The 20,896-nt window shown below is 40.0% G+C and overlaps 1 protein-coding gene across 1 annotated transcript in view; it reads left to right on the top strand.

The window, feature by feature from the left end:
- sesn4 (sestrin 4) overlaps positions 1 to 20,896 on the top strand; it is a 47,183-nt gene that overhangs the window by 13,888 nt on the left and 12,399 nt on the right. Inside the window, exons 2-4 of the mRNA XM_061930209.1 lie at positions 16,812 to 17,009; positions 19,825 to 20,007; positions 20,082 to 20,312. Coding sequence (XP_061786193.1) covers positions 16,812 to 17,009; positions 19,825 to 20,007; positions 20,082 to 20,312 — 612 coding nt within the window. The remainder of the gene's footprint in view (positions 1 to 16,811; positions 17,010 to 19,824; positions 20,008 to 20,081; positions 20,313 to 20,896) is intronic.

Genomic DNA, 20,896 nt, shown 5'->3' with positions numbered 1-20,896 from the left:
GCGCGAAATGTTTTCATCTTCCGTAGGGCAGTGTTTTTCAACCGTTTTTGAGCCAAGGCACATTTTTTGCGTTGAAAAAATGCGGAGGCACACCACCAGCAGAAATCATTAAAAGACTAAACTCAGTTGACAGTAAAAAGTCGTTGTCACAATTGTTAGATATGACTTGTAAATGCACAAAAAGTGCGGAGATGGCCTTGAAAATTTATTTAAAAAAATAATATATATATGTATAATAATTAAAAAATATATATAATTAAAATACAATAAGTGCAAAAATATCCATTCTTAAAAAAATCTGACTATACTAGAGAACAATATCAATGTTTTTTTTACATAGTTCATATTATATCAAAACATTGTTTAAACTACTTGGGAAATGTGTTTTTTTCCCACACCTTTTAACAAAAAATGGCGCCTCTGCTGGTTGCTGCCAAGTAGTGCACTCTTAATATTTGTTTTTACGATATAAAGTTAAAGTACCAATGATTGTCACACACACACACTAGCGATATATTAATTGACTATGGTGTCTTAATTATGTAAATGCACAACAAGTGTGGAGATGGCCTTGAAAATGTATTTAAAAAATAATATATACCTTATTTTTCGGAGTATAAGTCGCACCTGTCGAAAATGCATAATAAAAAAGGAAAAAAACATGTATAAGTCGCACTGGAGCCCGGCCAAACTATGAAAAAAAATGCGACTTATAGTCCGAAAAATACGGTATGTGTGATAATTAAAAAATATATATAATCAAAATACAATAAGTGCAAAAATATCCATTCTTAAAAGAATCTGACTATACTAGAGTACGATATCTAATGTTTTTTGTTTTTTTTACATAGTTCATAGAATATCAAAACATTGTTTAAACTACTTGGGAAATGTGTTTTTTTCCCACACCTTTTAGAGTAACATTAACAAAAAATGGCGCCTCTGTTTGTTGCTGCCAAGTAGTGCACTCTTGATTATTTGTTTTTACGATATAAAGTTGAAGTACCAATGATTGTCACACACACACACACACACACACACACTAGCGATATATTTATTGACTATGGTGTCTTAATTATGTAAATGCACAACAAGTGTGGAGATGGCCTTGAAAATGTATTAAAAAAATAATATATATAATCAAAATACAATAAGTGCAAAAATATCCATTCTTAAAAAAATCTGACTATACTAGGGAACAATATCAATGTTTTTTTTTTATATATATAGTTCATATTATATCAAAACATTGTTTAAACTACTTGGGAAATGTGTTTTTTTTCCACACCTTTTATAGTAACAATAACAAAAAATGGCGCCTCTGCTGGTTGCTGCCAAGTAGTGCACTCTTGATTAATATTTGTTTTTACGATATAAAGTTGAAGTACCAATGATTGTCACACACACACACACACTAGCGATATATTAATTGACTATGGTGTCTTAATTATGTAAATGCACAACAAGTGTGGAGATGGCCTTGAAAATGTATTTTAAAAAAAAATATATGTATAACAATAAAATAAAAAATATAATTAAAATAAAATAATTGCAAAAAAATACATTAAAAAAAAATCTGACTATACTAGAGAACGATATCAATGTTTATTTGTTTTTTTTACATAGTTCATATTACATCGAAAAATTGTTTAAACTACTTGGGAAATGTTTTTTCTGCACACCTTTATAGTAACATTAACAAAAAAAAAAGGGTGCCTCTGCATTTTGTTGTCAAGTAGTACACTGATGATTAACAGATATTTTGATAATCTACTTATCAACTAAATCATCACAATGCCCATCTGTAGTCTGGATATACGATGGATGATGACCTGTTATTTTACATTTGTTTAAAAAAAACATGTCGTCGATTCTTTTGTGAGTAGTTTGACTGCCAAATGACGGTGCGGCCTTTTTGCAAATGTTTCTGCATCTGCAACATGACACCCTCCCCCCATTTATTTGTATTATCATTAATCCTTTGTCCCTCTCTGGCTTGAAGACTAGCAGTGTTTATGTTGCTGCTGGCCATCAGACTGTTTACTGCACGGAACAAAAACATGCTTCGTAATGGCGCACATCGCCTCCTAAATCATCATTTATTCCTCTCGCCGCCCACACGTGCTGCAGGTTTTTTTTTTGTATCCTTTTCATGCGGGTGTTTTTTTCCCTCCTGTGGGTGGACAATAAGGAGTCTCTCCTTATCAAGAACGCTGCTGCTGCTGTTTTGCACCTTTTGTTTGTTTTTAGGCAGACACATGAAGCAATGCCACCCCATCCCCCGACCGCTATATTCATCACATGCATTGATTTCTACTTCAATATATAACTCCGTGACGTTATTGACTCAAGTTGCTATTTTATTATCGCTCCACCTCTTAATATTGCACACAAATTTAAAGAAAAGAGTTGTCTCTTTAAGTTTTGCTTTCATACGAAACTGAATCCTTAACCACGGCGTCAACCTCGGTTCCCTTTTCAGTCATACTCGTCCTGACATGCTCGTGTGAGTCATGAAGTGACACATTTCTTCATTGCTTTCTCCCAAAAATGGTTGTCATGACGGAACTGATTATTTCTCCTGTCGACACAAGGACTCACAATACTGCTAGTCATGTTTTGTTGTTGGTTGCAGGCTAAGTTAAGTTCAAGATAAAGTACCAATGATAGTCACACACACACTAGGTGTGGCGAAATTTGTCCTCTGCATTTGACCCATCCCCTTGTTCACCCCCTGGGAGGTGAGGGGAGCAGTGAGCAGCAGCGGTGGCCGCGCCCGGGAATAATTTTTGGTGATTTAACCCCCAATTCCAAGCCTTGATGCTGAGTGCCAAGCATGGAGGTAATGGCTCCCATTTTTATAGTTTTTGGTATGACTCGGCCGGGGTTTGAACTCACAACCTACCCATCTCAGGGCGGACACTCTAACCACAAGACACTGGCGCAGTCATTCTTTCATATACGTCAAACTTATTTTAAGCTCAGGGGCCACACGAAGAAAAACCTACCGTATTTTCCGCACCATTAGCCGCACCTAAAAACCACAAATTTACTCAGAAGCTGACAGTGCGGCTTTTAACCCGGTGCGCTTTATATATGGATAAATATTAAGATTCATTTTCATAAAGTTTCGTTCTCGCAACTTCGGTAAACAGCCGCCATCTTTTTTCCCGGTAGAGCAGGAAGCGCTTCTTCTTCTACGCAAGCAACCGCCAAGGTAAGCACCCGCCCCCATAGAACAGGAAGCGCTTCTTCTTGTACTGTAAGCAACCACCCGCCCCCGGAAGAAGAAGAAGCACGCGGTGCATGCTGGGATATGTGACGTTTCATTTCCATTTGTGTGTTTATGTAAAGACCCCAAAATGGCTCCTATTAAGTGTGTTGTCTGTCTAATTATAAATAATGCAGACGAGGCGTGTTAACTGAGTTCTCAACGTTTACTCACAGCGTGCTCATAACCACATTCTAACTGCCAGCATACAACGCTTCTCAGGGCTACCGCGCATGCTCGTAACTATCGTTGCATGCTGGGTAGTGTGGTTGTTATATTTGCTAGCTCATAACATCACATTAAGAGACACGCTTACGCGCTTAATTCAATACTCGCCGTCATTCCGGGTGGATTGACAAAAGACCTCCAGCCGCTAGATATTGGTGTCAACAGGGCATTCGAAGCTAGACTGCTAACTGCGTGGGAACAATGGATGACAGAAGGCGAACACACCTTCACTAAGACAGGGAGGCAGCGCCAGACGACGCCAACATCTGCCAGTGGATCGTAAATGCCTGGGCAGATATTTCGGTCACAACTGTGGTCCAAGCTTTCCGGAAGGCAGGATTCACAGAACTGCTGGATAACAGTGACACTGACTCCGATGACTTCGACGAGACGGAACCGGCCATTTTGGATCTCACATTTGCCCAACTTTTCACTTTGGACACCGAAGACGAAGGATTTACGAATGAAGAATAACTTCAGAAAGTGAGCGCTATGTTTATTTTGTGTGTTGTGACATTAACGTTCGAGCAACATTATGTTGCTATTGCTCTGCACTATTTTGAATTTTACTATGTTTGTGATTGCACATTTGCGTACATTTTGGGAGTGAACAGAGTTGTTAGAACGCTGGTTTTTAATATATTATTAAAGTTTGACTGACCTATCTGACTGTTTTTTTGACATTCCCTTTAGCGCAGCGTAGGCGCGGCTTATAGTCCGGGGCGGCTTATAGGTGGACAAAGTTTTGAAATATGCCATTCATTGAAGGTGCGGCTAATAACCCGGGGCGGCTTATAGTGCGGAAAATACGGTAAGTGGGTCGGATTGGTAAAATCATGGCGTGATCACTTAAAAATAAAGACAACATTTTTATTAAGGATCCCCATTAGCTGGTTGCCTCAACAACCTACTAGTCGTCCTGGGGTCCACAATTCAATACAATTACAAATAAAAGCATATAATTATAACTACCGTATTTTTCGGAGTATAAGTCGCATCGGAGTATAAGTCGCACCTGCCGAAAATACATAATAAAAAAGGAAAAAAACATATATAAGTTGCACTGGAGCCCGGCCAAACTATGAAAAAAACTGCGACTTAAAGTCCGAAAAATACGGTACACAACACAGAAAAAAAATAAAATAAAAGCATCAATAAGAAAACATGCAAATAATTTACAGTCACAGAAAAATAATTACCATACAAATATAAGTACACAATATAAAACCAAACGAATCACCAACGAGCAAACTAATTTAAAGACTCAGATAAAATATTACTCTCTTTTTAAAAACCTGTTTACGTTCAATGCCGGTGAGAATTTGAGGCAGGTTATTCCAGAGCGATAAAGATCTATAAATAAAAGATTTCCGCAAAGCATTATTCCTGGGACGAGGGAGTACAAAATGCCCCTCACTGGTGTTATGATTATGTATAGTGCTACTGTGAACTATTCGGGCCATGAGAAAAGCAGGAGTTTTACTTTTTAGTTTTTCTTTGTTAAAAAAATAGACCAAGAACTAGGGTTGTCCCGGTACCAAAATGTATTTCGATACTTTTCTAAATAAAGGGGTCTACAAAAAATGTCATTATTGCCTTTATTTTAACTGAAAATGTTAGGGTACATGAAACATGTTTATTATTGTAATTTAGTCCTTAAATAAAATAGTGAACATACGAGACAACTTGTCTTTTAGTAGTAAGTAAACAAACACAGACTCCTAATTAGTCTGCTGATGTATGCAGTAACATATTGTGTCATTTATACACCTATTATTTTGTACACATTATGAGGGACAAACTGTAAAAAATAATTATTAATCTACTTGTTCATTTACTGTTAATATCTGCTTATTTTCTGTTTCAACATGTTCTATCTACACTTCTGTTAAAATGTAATAATCACTTATTCTTCTCTTCTTTGATACTTTACATTAGTTTTGGATGATACCACACATTTAAGTATCAATCCGATACCAAGTAGTTACAGGATCATTACAATGGTCATAATTTAAGTCCTCAGGTGTCCAGGTACGTATTTCCTGAGTTGTTTTAAACAAAAAAATATTTTTCTACTGCTAAAAACGCTCTTGTACTTGGTATCATTACAGTGGATGTCCGGTGTAGATCCACCCATGGCGTTTGTTTACATTGTGACGCCGGTGAGCTACGGTGTGTAGTGGCCTTGTGGCGACCCATCAGCGTGCTGAAAACAAAGTTTTGTTGTACTTGTGCAATGACAATAAAGACCTACCGTCTAGTGAAGCATGTTTAGCTATTCCTCTTCCTCCAGTGATAATGGTACGTGTAAAAAAAAAGACTTTAGCCATGTCTAAAATCACCTCTTCCTGAGGGTGTTTCAGTGTTATAACTTCACCATTATCTTTACTTTTTACACCAAAATGTGTACATTCTCCCTTTTCTGTCTACACACTGTGTCTGCTTGTAAGTACTCCGTGTGCTGCCGAACATGCGCGTCATGCCCGTTAAAAAAAAAAGGGTGCGGGGGGTAACCGGTATATTTTTAGAGGCGGTATAGTACCGAATATGATTCATTAGTGTCGCGGTACTATACTAGTACTGGTATACCGTACAACCCTACCAAGCATACTTGCACACCCTCCCGATTTTTCCGGGAGACTCCAGAATTTCATTGCCCCTCCCGAAAATCTCCCGGGGCAACCATTCTACCGAATTTCTCCTGATTTTCACCCCGACAACTATTTTAAGGGCGTGCCGTGATGGCACTGCCTTTAGCGTCCTCTACAACCTGTCGTCGCTTCCGTTTTTTCACCATACAAACAGCATACCGGCCCAGTCACATGTTGTATGCGTGACTGCAAGGCATACTTAGTCAACTTGGTCAACAGCCATACAGGTCACACTGAGGGTGGCCCTATAAACAACTTTAACACTGTTACAAATATGCGCCACACTGTGAACCCACACCAAACAAGAATGACAAACACATTTCGGGAGAACATCCGCGCCGTAACACAACACAAACACAACAGAACAAATACCCAGAATCCCTTGCAGTCCTGATTCTTCCGGGCTACAATATACACTCCCCGCTACCACCAAACCCCGCCCCGGATGTTATTAATGTTAATTTACTCATTTTCCTCAACTGATGTACTAACATGATGTGGTTTATCCCGCACATATGCAGCATCATCTACGACAAAACTTGTGAATTTGAAATCATTTCATTAATCACACATGAAGTTAGAAGGGGATACTTATTATTTCAGCATATTTATGTGCGCCCAGAAAATGTGTCATAAGTACAACACAGAATGTACAGATTATCAAAAGCATTAATTTGGGTGTAAACATCACAGGTGACATCACCAACAACTTCTTTGACTACAAGGCATGAACGTAACAATCCACATTTTGTATACTATCACTAATAAGTACGTAGTGCCCAAATAAGGAAGTGTTGCCTCTATCTTAGCTCCGCCCCCTCTGAAGTCATGTGGCTCTCACAGCAGAATTGCTATTGCGACATCCAGTGGACACATTTAGAACAGCAGGTTCTGTCATTCCAAAAATGTCATCTTGTTTTCATACTTGGCAAACTCATCTGGCGGGCCGGGTTCCGTACGTTTGACACCCATGATGTTTATTTATATTTATAGTCTGGTGGAAAACATGTGGCACATATGACCGAAAAGTTTGTGGCGCCCCCTGTCGGTTGGTGCTCAGAATGCTTTTGAAAAGCATACATGTAGTACATATAGTTTTAGAATGCTTAGTGCAGACTTGTTTTCATTGAGGGCCACATCACAGAAATGGCTGCCTTTTTAAAGGGCCTTTTTTTTAAAAACAACAACATGCATGTTGGTAATAACCTGTGATTGATAATGTTTCATTAAAATTCAAGTTTGAGTTGAAAATATATATCACTTGACAGCACTAATACACATGTATAATTAATAGGGGTGTCAACATTTTTTTATTTCCAAATGAATCCTGATTAACTACTCTTTAATCTATTAAAACAATGTTTTTGTTATAATGTGTTAATCTGTCCTGTCCAGCCACTCAGACAAATCATATAGTTGATGTAGATCAGACCTGGGCAAATTAAGGCCCGGGGGCCACATGCGGCCTGTTGAGCTTTTCAATCTGGCCCGCCGGACATTCCCAAATCATTTTTTTAGATCTTTAAAGGCCTACTGAGATGTGATTTTCTTATTTAAACGGGGATAGCAGGTCCATTCTACGTGTCATACTTGATCATTTCGCGATATTGCCATATTTTTGCTGACAGGATTTAGTAGAGAACATCGACGATAAAGTTCGCAACATTCGGTCGCTGATAAAAAAGCCTTGCCTGTACCGGAAGTAGCAGACGATATGTGCGTGAAGTCACAGGTTGTGGAGCGCCTCACATCTGCACATTGTTTACAATCATGGCCACCAGCAGCGAGAGCGATTCGGACCAAGAAAGCGATGATTTCCCCATTAATTTGAGCAAGGATGAAAGATTTGTGGATGAGGAAAGTGAGAGTGAAGGACTAGAGGGCAGTGGGAGCGATTCAGATAGGGAAGATGCTGTGAGAGGCGGGTGGGACCTGATATTCAGCTGGGAATGACTAAAACAGTAAATAAACACAAGACATATATATACTCTATTAGCCACAACACAACCAGGCTTATATTTAATATGCCACAAATTAATCCCGCATAACAAACACCTCCCCCCTCCCGTCCATATAACCCGCCAATACAACTCAAACACCTGCACAACACACTCAATCCCACAGCCCAAAGTACCGTTCACCTCCCCAAAGTTCATACAGCACATATATTTCCCCAAAGTTACGTAGGTGACATGCACATAGCGGGACGCACGTACGGGCAAGCGATCAAATGTTTGGAAGCCGCAGCTGCATGCGTACTCACGGTACCGCGTCTGCGTATCCAACTCAAAGTCCTCCTGGTAAAAGTCTCTGTTGTCCCAGTTCTCCACAGGCCAATGGTAAAGCTTGACTGTCATCTTTCGGGAATGTAAACAATGAAACACCGGCCGTGTTTGTGTTGTTGCTGAAGCCGCCCGCAATACACCGCTTTCCTCCTACAGCTTTCTTCTTTGCTGTCTCCATTGTTCATTGAACAAATTGCAAAAGATTCACCAACACAGATGTCCAGAATACTGTGGAATTTTGCGATGAAAACAGACGACTTAATAGCTGGCCACCATGCTGTCCCAAAATGTCCTCTACAATCCGTGACGTCACGCGCTGATGTCATTATACCGAGACGTTTTCAGCAAGATATTTCGCGCAAAATTTAAAATTGCACTTTAGTAAACTAACCCGGCCGTATTGACATGTGTTGCAATGTTAAGATTTCATCATTGATATATATAAACTATTAGACTGCGTGGTCGGTAGTAGTGGGTTTCAGTAGGCCTTTAAGATTGAAATTTTAGCTGCCATTATGATGTGCAGTGATGTTTTCTAATGACCGTAAGTCCTCAACTATACTAAGTATTTCAATGGTTGGAATCTGCGCTAATAGATGATATACTAGTTACTATGGTATGTTGTCTGTCTACCTGTCTTGGCCCAGCGATGAGGTGGGGACTTGTCCAGGGTGTACCCCGCCTTCCGCCCAAATGCAGCTGAGATAGGCTCCGGCGATCCCGAAAGGGACAAGCGGTAGAAAATGGATGGATGGATGGAGATTGAGTCAGGTTTGGGACAGGTGTGCTGCTGGTGTAGCCACAGTCTGCACGTCTGATGTTGCTCACATGGACTCCACTGAATGCTCAGGGAGTTTTTGCGTTTGCTCACACACATGAAAAATTAGAGGGAACATTGGTGTGGAGACATTTGAGGGAAAAAAATGAATGTGGAATAAGGCGGCAACGTAATGTGGAAAAATTGAAGCGCTGTGCATCATTGGATTCTTGCTGACTTCTCGTGTTTGCCGCAACGCAGACGTTTTGGTCAAATTCCACATTTTCCGCTTGGGGAGATGGCGGGAGCGGACGTGACGCTGTCTATTAAGTTGAAGTTTGTCTCATGACAAATGTAAACGTGTGTCTGTTTGCTTTAACGCCTGAGAGAAGAAGGCCAGCAGGTGCTGATATTGACAGACTTGAAGGACTGACACTTGGCTGGTGTTTGTCCTTTCTGCCTCATGCTCGTTAGTGTCGCTTTCAAGGAGCCAACAGCGAAGTAATCAGTCGTTGCTGCTGTGAATGTCAATATGTCTTTGAGTGGCAGGCACCTGTGTGTCCAACTTTTTTTACCAGGAAGGGTCAGGAACCCCAACATGCAAAGTCCACACTATGCAAGGCAACAATATTACCTCCCAAGAAAGGTTATTCACTGCATATTAGGGATAAAACGATAAACGGTATTATGATAAGCGTTTTATATTAAAATTACTGTATTTTCCGGACTATAAGGCGCACTTAAAATCCTTTTTTTCTCCTCAAAACTCGACAGTGCGCCGTATAACCCGGTGCGCCTACTGTAAGGAATAATTCTGGTTTTGCTTACCGACCTCGAAGCTATTTTATTTGGTACATGGTGTAATGATAAGTGTGATGAGCAGAGGTGGGTAGAGTAGCCAGAAATTGTACTCAAGTAAGAGTACTGTTACTTTAGAGATGTATTACTCAAGTAAAAGTAAGGAGTAGTCACCCAAATATTTACTTGAGTAAAAGTAAAAAGTATGTTGTGAAAAAACTACTCAAGTACTGAGTAACTGATGAGTACCTGTTCGTTTAAAGGGGAACATTATCACCAGACCTATGTAAGCGTCAATATATACCTTGATGTTGCAGAAAAAAGACCATATACTTTAACCGATTTCCGAACTCTAAATGGGTGAATTTTGGCGAATTAAACGCCTTTCTATTATTGCTCGGGAAGCAATCCGCCATTTTCTCAAACACCGATTCAAATCAGCTCTGTTATTTTCCGTTTTTTCGACTGTTTTCCATACCTTGGAGACATCATGCCTCGTCGGTGTGTTGTCGGAGGCTGTAACAACACGAACAGGGACGGATTCAAGTTGCACCAGTGGCCCAAAGATGTGAAAGTGGCGAGAAATTGGACGTTTGTTCCGCACACTTTACCGACAAAAGCTATGCTACGACAGAGATGGCAAGAATGTGTGGATATCCTGCGACACTCAAAGCAGATGCATTTCCAACGATAAAGTCAAAGAAATCTGCCGCCAGACCCCCATTGAATCTGCCGGAGTGTGTGAGCAATTCAGGGACAAAGGACCTCGGTAGCACGGCAGTTTGTTCCCGCAGACGAGCGAGCTAAACCCCCTGGATGTCTGGGCTCACACCGTCCCTTATGCCACCGAAGATGATCAAGAGAAGAATATCGACCCTAGCTTCCCTGGCCTGCTGACATCAACTCCAAAACTGGACAGATCAGCTTTCAGGAAAAGAGTGCGGATGAGGGTATGTCTACAGAATATATTAATTGATGAAAACTGGGCTGTCTGCACTCTCAAAGTGCATGTTGTTGCCAAATGTATTTCATATGCTGTAAACCTAGTTCGTAGTTGTTAGTTTCCTTTAATGCCAAACAAACACATACCAATCGTTGGTTAGAAGGCGATCGCCGAATTCGTCCTCGCTTTCTCCCGTGTCGCTGGCTGTCGTGTCGTTTTCGTCGGTTTCGCTTGCATACGGTTCAAACCGATATGGCTCAATAGCTTCAGTTTCTTCTTCAATTTCGTTTTCGCTACCTGCCTCCACACTACAACCATCCGTTTCAATACATGCATAATCTGTTGAATCGCTTAAGCCGCTGAAATCCGAGTCTGAATCCGAGCTAATGTCGCTATAGCTTGCTGTTCTATGCGCCATGTTTGTTTGTGTTGGCATCACTATGTGACGTCACAGGAAAATGGACGGGTGTATATAACGATGGTTAAAATCAGGCACTTTGAGCTTTTTTTAGGGATATTGCGTGATGGGTAAAATTTTGAAAAAAACTTTGAAAAATAAAATAAGCCACTGGGAACTGATTTGTAATGGTTTTAACCCTTCTGAAATTGTGATAATGTTCCCCTTTCATGATGACGTCAACAAATAATGCACAAAAACATAAAAATAGCAATGAGCAAATTCAGAGCCAGGAATATCTCTTAAGCAACTAAAACAATAATATATATTACATAATAATACATTAATATACAAAAATTAAGGCAAATTGAGCCACAATAACTTAACAGCACCATAGGCTCAGTAGGCAGAGATTACAAAGGAAAATAACAAGTTAGCCTTTACGCAAACCATAAACTGATAGGTGTGGACTGCATCTGGGAACACACTGTGCACTTCTGATTGGTGTTTCTATGCATGTGTGTGTGTGTTTCTTTGTCTGTCTGTCTATGAAGCTGCAGTGCGTTAATAAATGTCCCCACACGATGTACATTTGACAGTGATTCATAGCAGGGAAGCTAACATCAGCCTACGGTGACAGCCAAAATATCTACTAACGTTACTTACCGCCATGTGCTTCCTCAAATTTGACGTTGAGTTCATGTAAGCAAATATCAAATATCTTGTCTTTGTAGTGCATTCAATTGAATATGGGTTGAAAAGGATTTGCAAATCATTGTATTCCGTTTATATTTACATCTAACACAATATCCCAACTTATATGGAAACGGGGTTTGTAATAATTGTGATGTGACGTTTCCATCCTTATTACATATTAACCGCAGTGAGCCAGTTGGCTTTTCTGAGCTTTTTTTTTTTCTTCTTCTTTTCCTCCCCTCCCTCCGCCATATTGTACAAAGGAGAAAGACTGCGAGCTTCCCTCGCCACATGCTTGTTTGTGTTGGCGGCAGGCATGTTTGTTTGACTGCTCTCATCTCCCAAAGTATCCTTCCTCATGACCCGTTCAGCCCATATTTCACATCCCTGCCTTTGTAATCCGGTGACTACAAGTCGAATAGTCGGGTTAACGCGTGCAAAGATGGTTTTTCATAAGAGTTGTGAAGCGGTATGACGAAAAGATGCATTAGTGTGTGTTGAGCAGCCAGCTGATCGCCGTCATGCGCTTGGTTTTTGTTTGGAAGAAGAATAATGCAAGGAATGCGCGCCCTCGCCATCACACCCCAGCATCAAGGCTGATGTTTTTGTCCCAGTGCTCCTGCTTGGATGGCTTACTCCTCTCATCCCTTTTGACATTTCATAATAATAACAATAAAATGGTGGAAGTAAGGATTTTTTCCCCCCCAACCATAAAAATCCAGAGTCCAGCTGTTGGCCATCTAAGAACAGTGTTTTTTTTTAAAAGGAGACCCATGATGAATGTAGTCTTTTATGACGGTTGTTACAATGTTGGATACTCCCGTTAAAAATGCCAAAGCGTAAAATCATGAGGTTCATACATTACACACATTTTTGCATGCCTCTGTTTGCAGTCTGGCTTAGGGTTGTACGGTATACCGGTACTAGTATAGTACCGCGATACTAATGAATCATATTCGGTACTATACCGCCTCTAAAAAGTACCAGTCAAACCAAACCTCGAACATTGCTGGTTTTTTGAGCAGAGGAGCATGTTTGGCAGCGCACACACACACAGAGTACTTACAAGTGCGTAGACAGAAAAGGGAGAATGGACGCATTTTGGTGTAAAAAGTAAAGATAAAGGTGAAGTTATAACACTGAAACACCCTCAGGAAGAGGTGCTTTAAGACATGGCTAGCTAGCTAGCTCGCGGCTAACATCCCTCCGTAACACTATCACTGGAGGACGAGGAATAGCTAAACATGCTTCACTACACACCGTAGGAGGATACAATAGCTCACCGGCATCACAATGTAAACAAACGCCATGGGTGGATCTACACCTGACATCCACTGTAATGATACCAAGTACAGGAGCGTATCTTGTCGGATCGATACCTAAATGTGTGGTATCATCCAAAACTAATGTAAAGTATCAAAGAAGAGAATAATAAGTGATTATTACATTTTAACAGAAGTGTAGATAGAACATGTTAAAACAGAAAATAAGCAGATATTAACAGTAAATGAACAAGTAGGTTAATAATCCATTTTTTACAGTTTGTCCCTCATAATGTAGACAAAATAATAGGTAGATAAATGACACAATATGTTACTGCATACGTCAGCAGACTAATTAGTTACTACTAAAAGACAAGTTGTCTAGTATGTTCACTATTTTATTTAAGAACAAAATTACAATAATAAACATATGTTTCATGTACACTAAGATTTTTTGTTCAAATACTTCACTACACACCGTAGCTCACCGGCATCACAATGTAAACAAACGCCATGGGTGGATCTACACCTGACATCCACTGTAATGATACCAAGTACAGGAAGGTATCTTGTCGGATCGATACCTAAATGTGTGGTATCATCCAAAACTAATGTAAAGTATCAAAGAAGAGAAGAATAAGTGATTATTACATTTTAACAGAAGTGTAGATAGAACATGTTAAAACAGAAAATAAGCAGATATTAACAGTAAATGAACAAGTAGGTTAATAATCCATTTTTACAGTTTGTCCCTCATAATGTAGACAAAAAAATAGGTAGATAAATGACACAATATGTTACTGCATACGTCAGCAGACTAATTAGGAGTCTTTGTTTGTTTACTTACTACTAAAAGACAAGCTGTCTAGTACGTTCACTATTTTATTTAAGGACTAAATTGCAATAATAAACATATGTTTCATGTACACTAAGATTTTTTGTTCAAATAAAGACAATAATGACATTTTATGTGGTCCCCTTTATTTAGAAATGTATCTAAATACATTTTGGTACCGGTACCAAAATATTGGTATTGGCACAGCACTAGTCTGGCTAGACTTAAACTTAGACAAATTTTTATGATTTAGCTGTATTCAGAGTTAAAGAATATTATATGGTTCTTATTATTTTTCTTTTATTACTCTTTGTTGTTGTCGTTTTATTTTGTTTTCAAACAAGTTACATGTTCAAAATATTACATTTTTGTGTCTGTGTTTTTAACTTGTTTCTATGACTACAGATGTACAGTAGAAGCCAAAAGTTTGGACGCACCTTCTCATCCAATACGTTTTCTTTATTTCCATGACTATTTATATTGTAGATTGTCGCATCAAAACTATGAATGAACACATGTGGAGTTATGTACTTAACACAAAAAGGTGAAAAAAAGATGTTTTATATTCTAGTTCATTGGTACTTAACCTTGTTGGTGGTACCGAACCCATTAGTTTAATATGCACATTCACCGAACCCTTCTTTAGTGAAAAATAAAATGTCTATTTTCAAATTCAAGACAAAGTTATATGTTTTTGGTAACATTTTAGTATGGGGAACATATTCTAAATAACAAAGACTTAATTTAGAGTTATTTGGTTAGGGTTAGAGGGTTAGGGTTATAATAAGGCCATGCCGAATAAGGCATTAATAAGTACTTAATAATGACTAGTTAAGAGCCAATGTTACTAATTTGCATGTTAATAAGAAACTAATTAATGGTGAATATGTTCCCCATACTAACGTGTTCCCATGTTTTTTTACTGGTGCACAAAATGAACCGTGCATGAACATCACCTTGTTCAAAGAACAAAACCAACACAGTGCATAAACTCACAACAAATTACACACCTGCAAATCAGTCTGACTTCTGCTGTTGTCGTATCCGTAATACGCCAATAGGGAGAAGTTTGTATTTACACGATGAGTCGGGTGTATCTTGACCTCCACCGAACCCCTGAGGCCGACTCACCAAGAACCACTGTTCTAGTTTCTTCAAAATAGCCACCCTTTGCTCTGATTACTACTTTGCACACTTTTGGCATTCTCTCCATGAGCTTCAAGCACACCTGTGAAGTGAAAACCATTTTCAGGTGACTACCTCTTGAAGTGTGCAAAAAATAAATCAAAGCAAAGAGTGGCTATTTTGAAGAAACTGGAATATAACCAGTGTTGGGTTAATTACTGAAAACCAGTAACTAGTTAGTTACTAGTTACTTTATTTAAAAAGTAACTCAGTTACTAACTCAGTTACTTACACCAAAAAGTAATGCGTTACTTTGAAAAGTAACTATTTAGTTACTTATTTTCCCCCACCCCCCCCTTTTTTTAAGGCTCCCATTAATGCCATTTTAGCCTTCATTTCAGTACTGTTATTGCACTGGAGAATAATACAATCTGTTGATCAACTTGACATGCATTTGTATCACTGAACTCTGCTAAGCAATGTGGTCTACATACAACACACAAAGACAAAGATATGTTTCAAAGGGCCAATTTATTTCAGGCCAGAACAAATTGACCAAACTATTTTAAATAGCTGCAACATAATGGCACTTTAGCTTTAACTTTAAGTAGATAGGATCTTTGATCCAAGACACAACTTACATTTAACTACAATGTTATTTTCTTTGTGCTCGACAAAAGAAAAGTATTGAGAATGTCTCCATGTTAAGAAACTCGACTTCTGGCTTCGCCATGATGTCTTGTTAGTTGTTATGAGAGTAGCGTATGTGTGTGTGTGTGGCCCTTTAAGATATGACAGCATGTGAGGTGAGTGACGTCAGTGAGTGAGTGGGCGAGAGAGGTGAGGGACCGGCGACAGTGAGTGCATGCAGGTGCTCTAGCTTGGTGGATGGCTGCATCCAATAAAGTCACAAAGTTGCAACAAACAGCCGACCTCGTCATTCGCTCTCAGCTGTAAAGACCCACTTCCGGGTAAAGTGAAGGTTGTTAGCCCCGAACTACATAGGCTTGGAGGAACGTCTCCCTTGCGCCCCTCAACTACGGTCTGGGAGCCCCCCGCCCCCCCCCACACAAAGCACGCCTTTTCTTTTCCACCGCTTTTCTGTTTCTAGCCGATACTACGTTATTTTACGTTACTGAATATAAAAAATAACACGTTAGATTACTAGTTACCGCCGAAAGTAACGGCGTTACAGTAACGCGTCACAAAGTAACGCGTTAGTCCCAACACTGAATAGAACGCATGTTTTCCGTTATTTCACCTTTGATTTGTTAATAAGTACAAACCTGTAAATGAGTAACTGTGCTATTGACACATTTACAGTCAGATTGCTCATCAATGTGCATTGTCCTGAATAAATAAATACATGAATGATGGCATAAGGTTTGCAACAATGACTCAAAAAGTCAAATATGACAACATTAATTTTAAAATGGAGAAAACATCCGAGGTTTCATGTTGTTATGAAACCTTATCTTATGTTGACGTTGTGATGAATTTGAATCATTTACTCTTTTTCCAAGCAAAGCATTACCTTGGTCACCTTCTGGTGTCTCCCCGCAGGCCATGGTGAACAGCGAGAAGGAGCGAGTGTCGCTGCTCTTGGTGAAGGCACTGATGGGCCGAGGCAGCGTGGACGCCGTCTCCCAGCAGATGGCCTCTCACCCCCAGTACTTGGAGAGTTTCCTGCGCGCGCAGCACTACATCCTGCACATGGACGGCCCCCTGCCGCTGCCGTGCCGCCATTACATCGCCATCATGGTGGGTAACCGTCCTGTCATCAAGAACTATACCAGGTTGTTGACTGCAACCACACCAACAACATGAGTAAACAACTCCTATCTAGAAAAAACTGTGCCGTACAAACCAGGCTAAAACCAACTATTCGCTCTTTCTCACCTGCACCGACACTTGACTGATGCGTTCATGGCCGCACAAAAAGTCGGACAACTCCAACACCACCACACAAACTGTAAATGCCAGGTCGTTAGACAGTGACTCCTTGATAATTACGGATATTAATCATGACATGCTGTTACTGGAATACAGAAAAGATCATATAAAAAAATATTTTACAGACAGAAAGTTGCAGGAAATGTCCACTTAATCCCATGCTTACATCTCATTGTGCAACATGTGAATGTTTTGAGGGAGACTAAATGTGATCTCTGAAAGGGGTACACATAATTTCCAAAAGAGGCATAAAATACTAGTACATAGATCATCAACACCAAACAAACTGTAAATGCCAGGTCGTTAGATCCTCAATCAGATGTGTGCTTATTCGACTGTCATTTATTAAGAATGTTAATTACGGATATTACTCATGGAATGCTGTTACTAGAATACAGAAAAGGTCATATAAAAAAATACAGGTAAAAGCCAGTAAATTAGAATATTTTGAAAAACTTGATTTATTTCAGTACGGTAATTGCATTCAAAAGGTGTAACTTGTACATTATATTTATTCATTGCACACAGACTGATGCATTCAAATGTTTATTTCATTTAATTTTGATGATTTGAAGTGGCAACAAATGAAATCCAAAATTCCGTGTGTCACAAAATTAGAATATTACTTAAGGCTAATACAAAAAAGGGATTTTTAGAAATGTTGGCCAACTGAAAAGTATGAAAATGAAAAATATGAGCATGTACAATACTCAATACTTGGTTGGAGCTCCTTTTGCCTCAATTACTGCGTTAATGCGGCGTGGCATGGAGTCGAAGAGTTTCTGGCACTGCTCAGGTGTTATGAGAGCCCAGGTTGCTCTGATAGTGGCCTTCAACTCTTCTGCGTTTTTGGGTCTGGCATTCTGCATCTTCCTTTTCACAATACCCCACAGATTTTCTATGGGGCTAAGGTCAGGGGAGTTGGCGGGCCAATTTAGAACAGAAATACCATGGTCCGTAAACCAGGCACGGGTAGATTTTGCGCTGTGTGCAGGCGCCAAGTCCTGTTGGAACTTGAAATCTCCATCTCCATAAAGCAGGTCAGCAGCAGGAAGCATGAAGTGCTCTAAAACTTGCTGGTAGACGGCTGCGTTGACCCTGGATCTCAGGAAACAGAGTGGACCGACACCAGCAGATGACATGGCACCCCAAACCATCACTGATGGTGGAAACTTTACACTAGACTTCAGGCAACGTGGATCCTGTGCCTCTCCTGTCTTCCTCCAGACTCTGGGACCTCGATTTCCATAGGAAATGCAAAATTTGCTTTCGTCAGAAAACATGACTTTGGACCACTCAGCAGCAGTCCAGCTCTTTTTTTCCTTAGCCCAGGTGAGACGCTTTTCGCGCTGTTTCTTGGTCAACAGTGGCTTGACACGAGGTATGCGGCAGTTGAAACCCATGTCTTTCAAGCGTCTCTTGGTGGTGGATCTTGAAGCACTGACTCCAGCAGCTGTCCACTCCTTCTGAATCTCCCCCACATTTTTGAATGGTTTTTTTTTCACAATCTTGACCAGGGCGCGGTGATCCCTATCGCTTGTACACTTTTTCTGACCACAGTTTTTCCTTCCCTTTGCCTCTCCATTAATGTGTTTGGACACAGAGCTCTGAGAACAGCCAGCCTCTTCAGCAATAACCTTTTGTGTCTTTCCCTCCTTGTGCAATGTGTCGATGGTTGCCTTTTGGACAGCTGTCAAATCTGAAGTCTTCCCCATGTTTGTGTAGGCTTCAGAACTGGACTGAGAGACCATTTAAAGCCATTTGCAGGTGTTTTGAGTTAATCAGCTGATTAGTTTGTGGCACCAGGTGTCTTCAAAATTTAACCCTTACACAATATTCTAATTTTGTGACACGGAATTTTGGATTTTCATTTGTTGCCACTTCAAATCATCAAAATTAAATGAAATAAACATTTGAATGCATCAGTCTGTGTGCAATGAATACATATAATGTACAAGTTACACCTTTTGAATGCAATTACTGAAATAAATCAAGTTTTTCAAAATATTCTAATTTACTGGCTTTTACCTGTATATATATTTTACAGACAGAAAGTTACAGGAAATGTACACTTTATCCTATGCTTACATCTCATTGTGCAACATGTGAATGTTTTGAGGGAGACTAAATGTGATTGGTTCATTCATATATTATTCCCTGTTACAAGCGGCCCTCTGAGGGCAGCCATAACTGATGTGGCCCTCAATAAAAACAAGTTGATGTAGAGGATCTTTGACTGACATTTTTATAGAGGGTCGTTTTGTAAAAAAAGAGAAAAAAAGGCAGAGTTCTTGTCATATAAGGAATCTCTGACTAGCGTAAACATATTGTTTGTTTCAAACTTTATATTTGATTATGTTGTCATTTTCTGAGGTAAAAATGCGTAGGTATGGCAGAGCTTTGCATTGATATTGTTACCTCTACTTTTTTCCTACACTTTGACCCCTGCGGCTTATAAAACGCTGCGGCTAATTTATGGATTTTTCTTCGCTGACGGGAATAATACAAATATTTTTTCTTTAAAAAAACAAGCAAAGACTATGAGACGGTGTTTTATTTCTGAGTTTGCTCAGACACGTGAATACTTGGGGGTAACCTTGGTTGGCATGTCTTACCTTTTTAGGCGGCCGCGCGACATCACTGCAACTACCTGGTGTACCTGCACTCGGCCCAGTTCCTGAGGCTGGGCGGGGACCCCGTGTGGCTGCAGGGCTTGGAGGCGGCGCCCCCACGCCTCCGCCTTCTGGACCACATCAACAAAGTCCTGGCCCACCAGCCCTGGCTCACCGCCTGCTCCCACATCAAGGTAGGGAAAATATGTCAGAATGCAGCTCACCCCAGCGAGAGAAGTGGGTGTGGTGAACTTGTTTGTGCCCTCAGACGCTGCTCAAGTCGGGCGAGCAGTGCTGGTCGCTGGCAGAGCTGGTGCAGGCGGTGGTCATCCTGGCCCACTGCCACTCGCTATGCAGCTTTGTCTTTGGCTGCAACACCGACTCCGACTTGGCGCCCCTCAGCAAATCTCCCAACGGTACACCGCCCACCTTCTGCCCGTTTGACGCTGCTAACGGCAACCCCAACGTGCCTCAGTCGGAGCGCATAACACGACGACGGGTAAAGAAATATTATTTTGCCGTAGAAGTCAGATGGTGATGACGTTTTGGCGACAGCACACTTGGAGTCCTATTTATAAATGTTCAGTGCAGCCTGGGAATGACCTCACCTCAGCCTCAGAGTTCACACACTCAACAACAACATGTCATTTGCAGACTAGAATTACTGGTTTGCAAAAAATATTTTTAACCCAAATAGGTGAAATTAGATCCTCTCCCATGCAGTGTTGGGTTAGTTACTGACAACCAGTAACTAGTTAGTTACTAGTTACTTTATTTCAAAAGTAACTCAGATTCTAACTCAGTTACTTGCACCAAAAAGTAATGCGTTACTGTGAAAAGTAACTATTTAGTTACTACTTTTTTTTTTTAAGGTTCCCATTAATGCCCTTTTAGCCTTCATTTCAGTACTGTTATTGCACTGGAGAATAATACAATTATTATAAATTGACAAAACTATTTTAAAATAGCTGCAACATAATGGCACTTTAACTTTAAGTAGATAGGATCTTTGATCCAAGACACAACTTACATTTAACTAAAATGTTATTTTCTTTGTGCTCGACAAAAGAAAAGTATTGAGAA

Source organism: Nerophis lumbriciformis, linkage group LG36, assembly GCF_033978685.3.
Source record: "Nerophis lumbriciformis linkage group LG36, RoL_Nlum_v2.1, whole genome shotgun sequence".
Lineage (NCBI taxonomy): Eukaryota > Metazoa > Chordata > Actinopteri > Syngnathiformes > Syngnathidae > Nerophis > Nerophis lumbriciformis.
The sequence above is the reverse complement of the archived record's forward strand: the minus strand, read 5'-3'. Positions and strand labels throughout refer to the sequence as shown.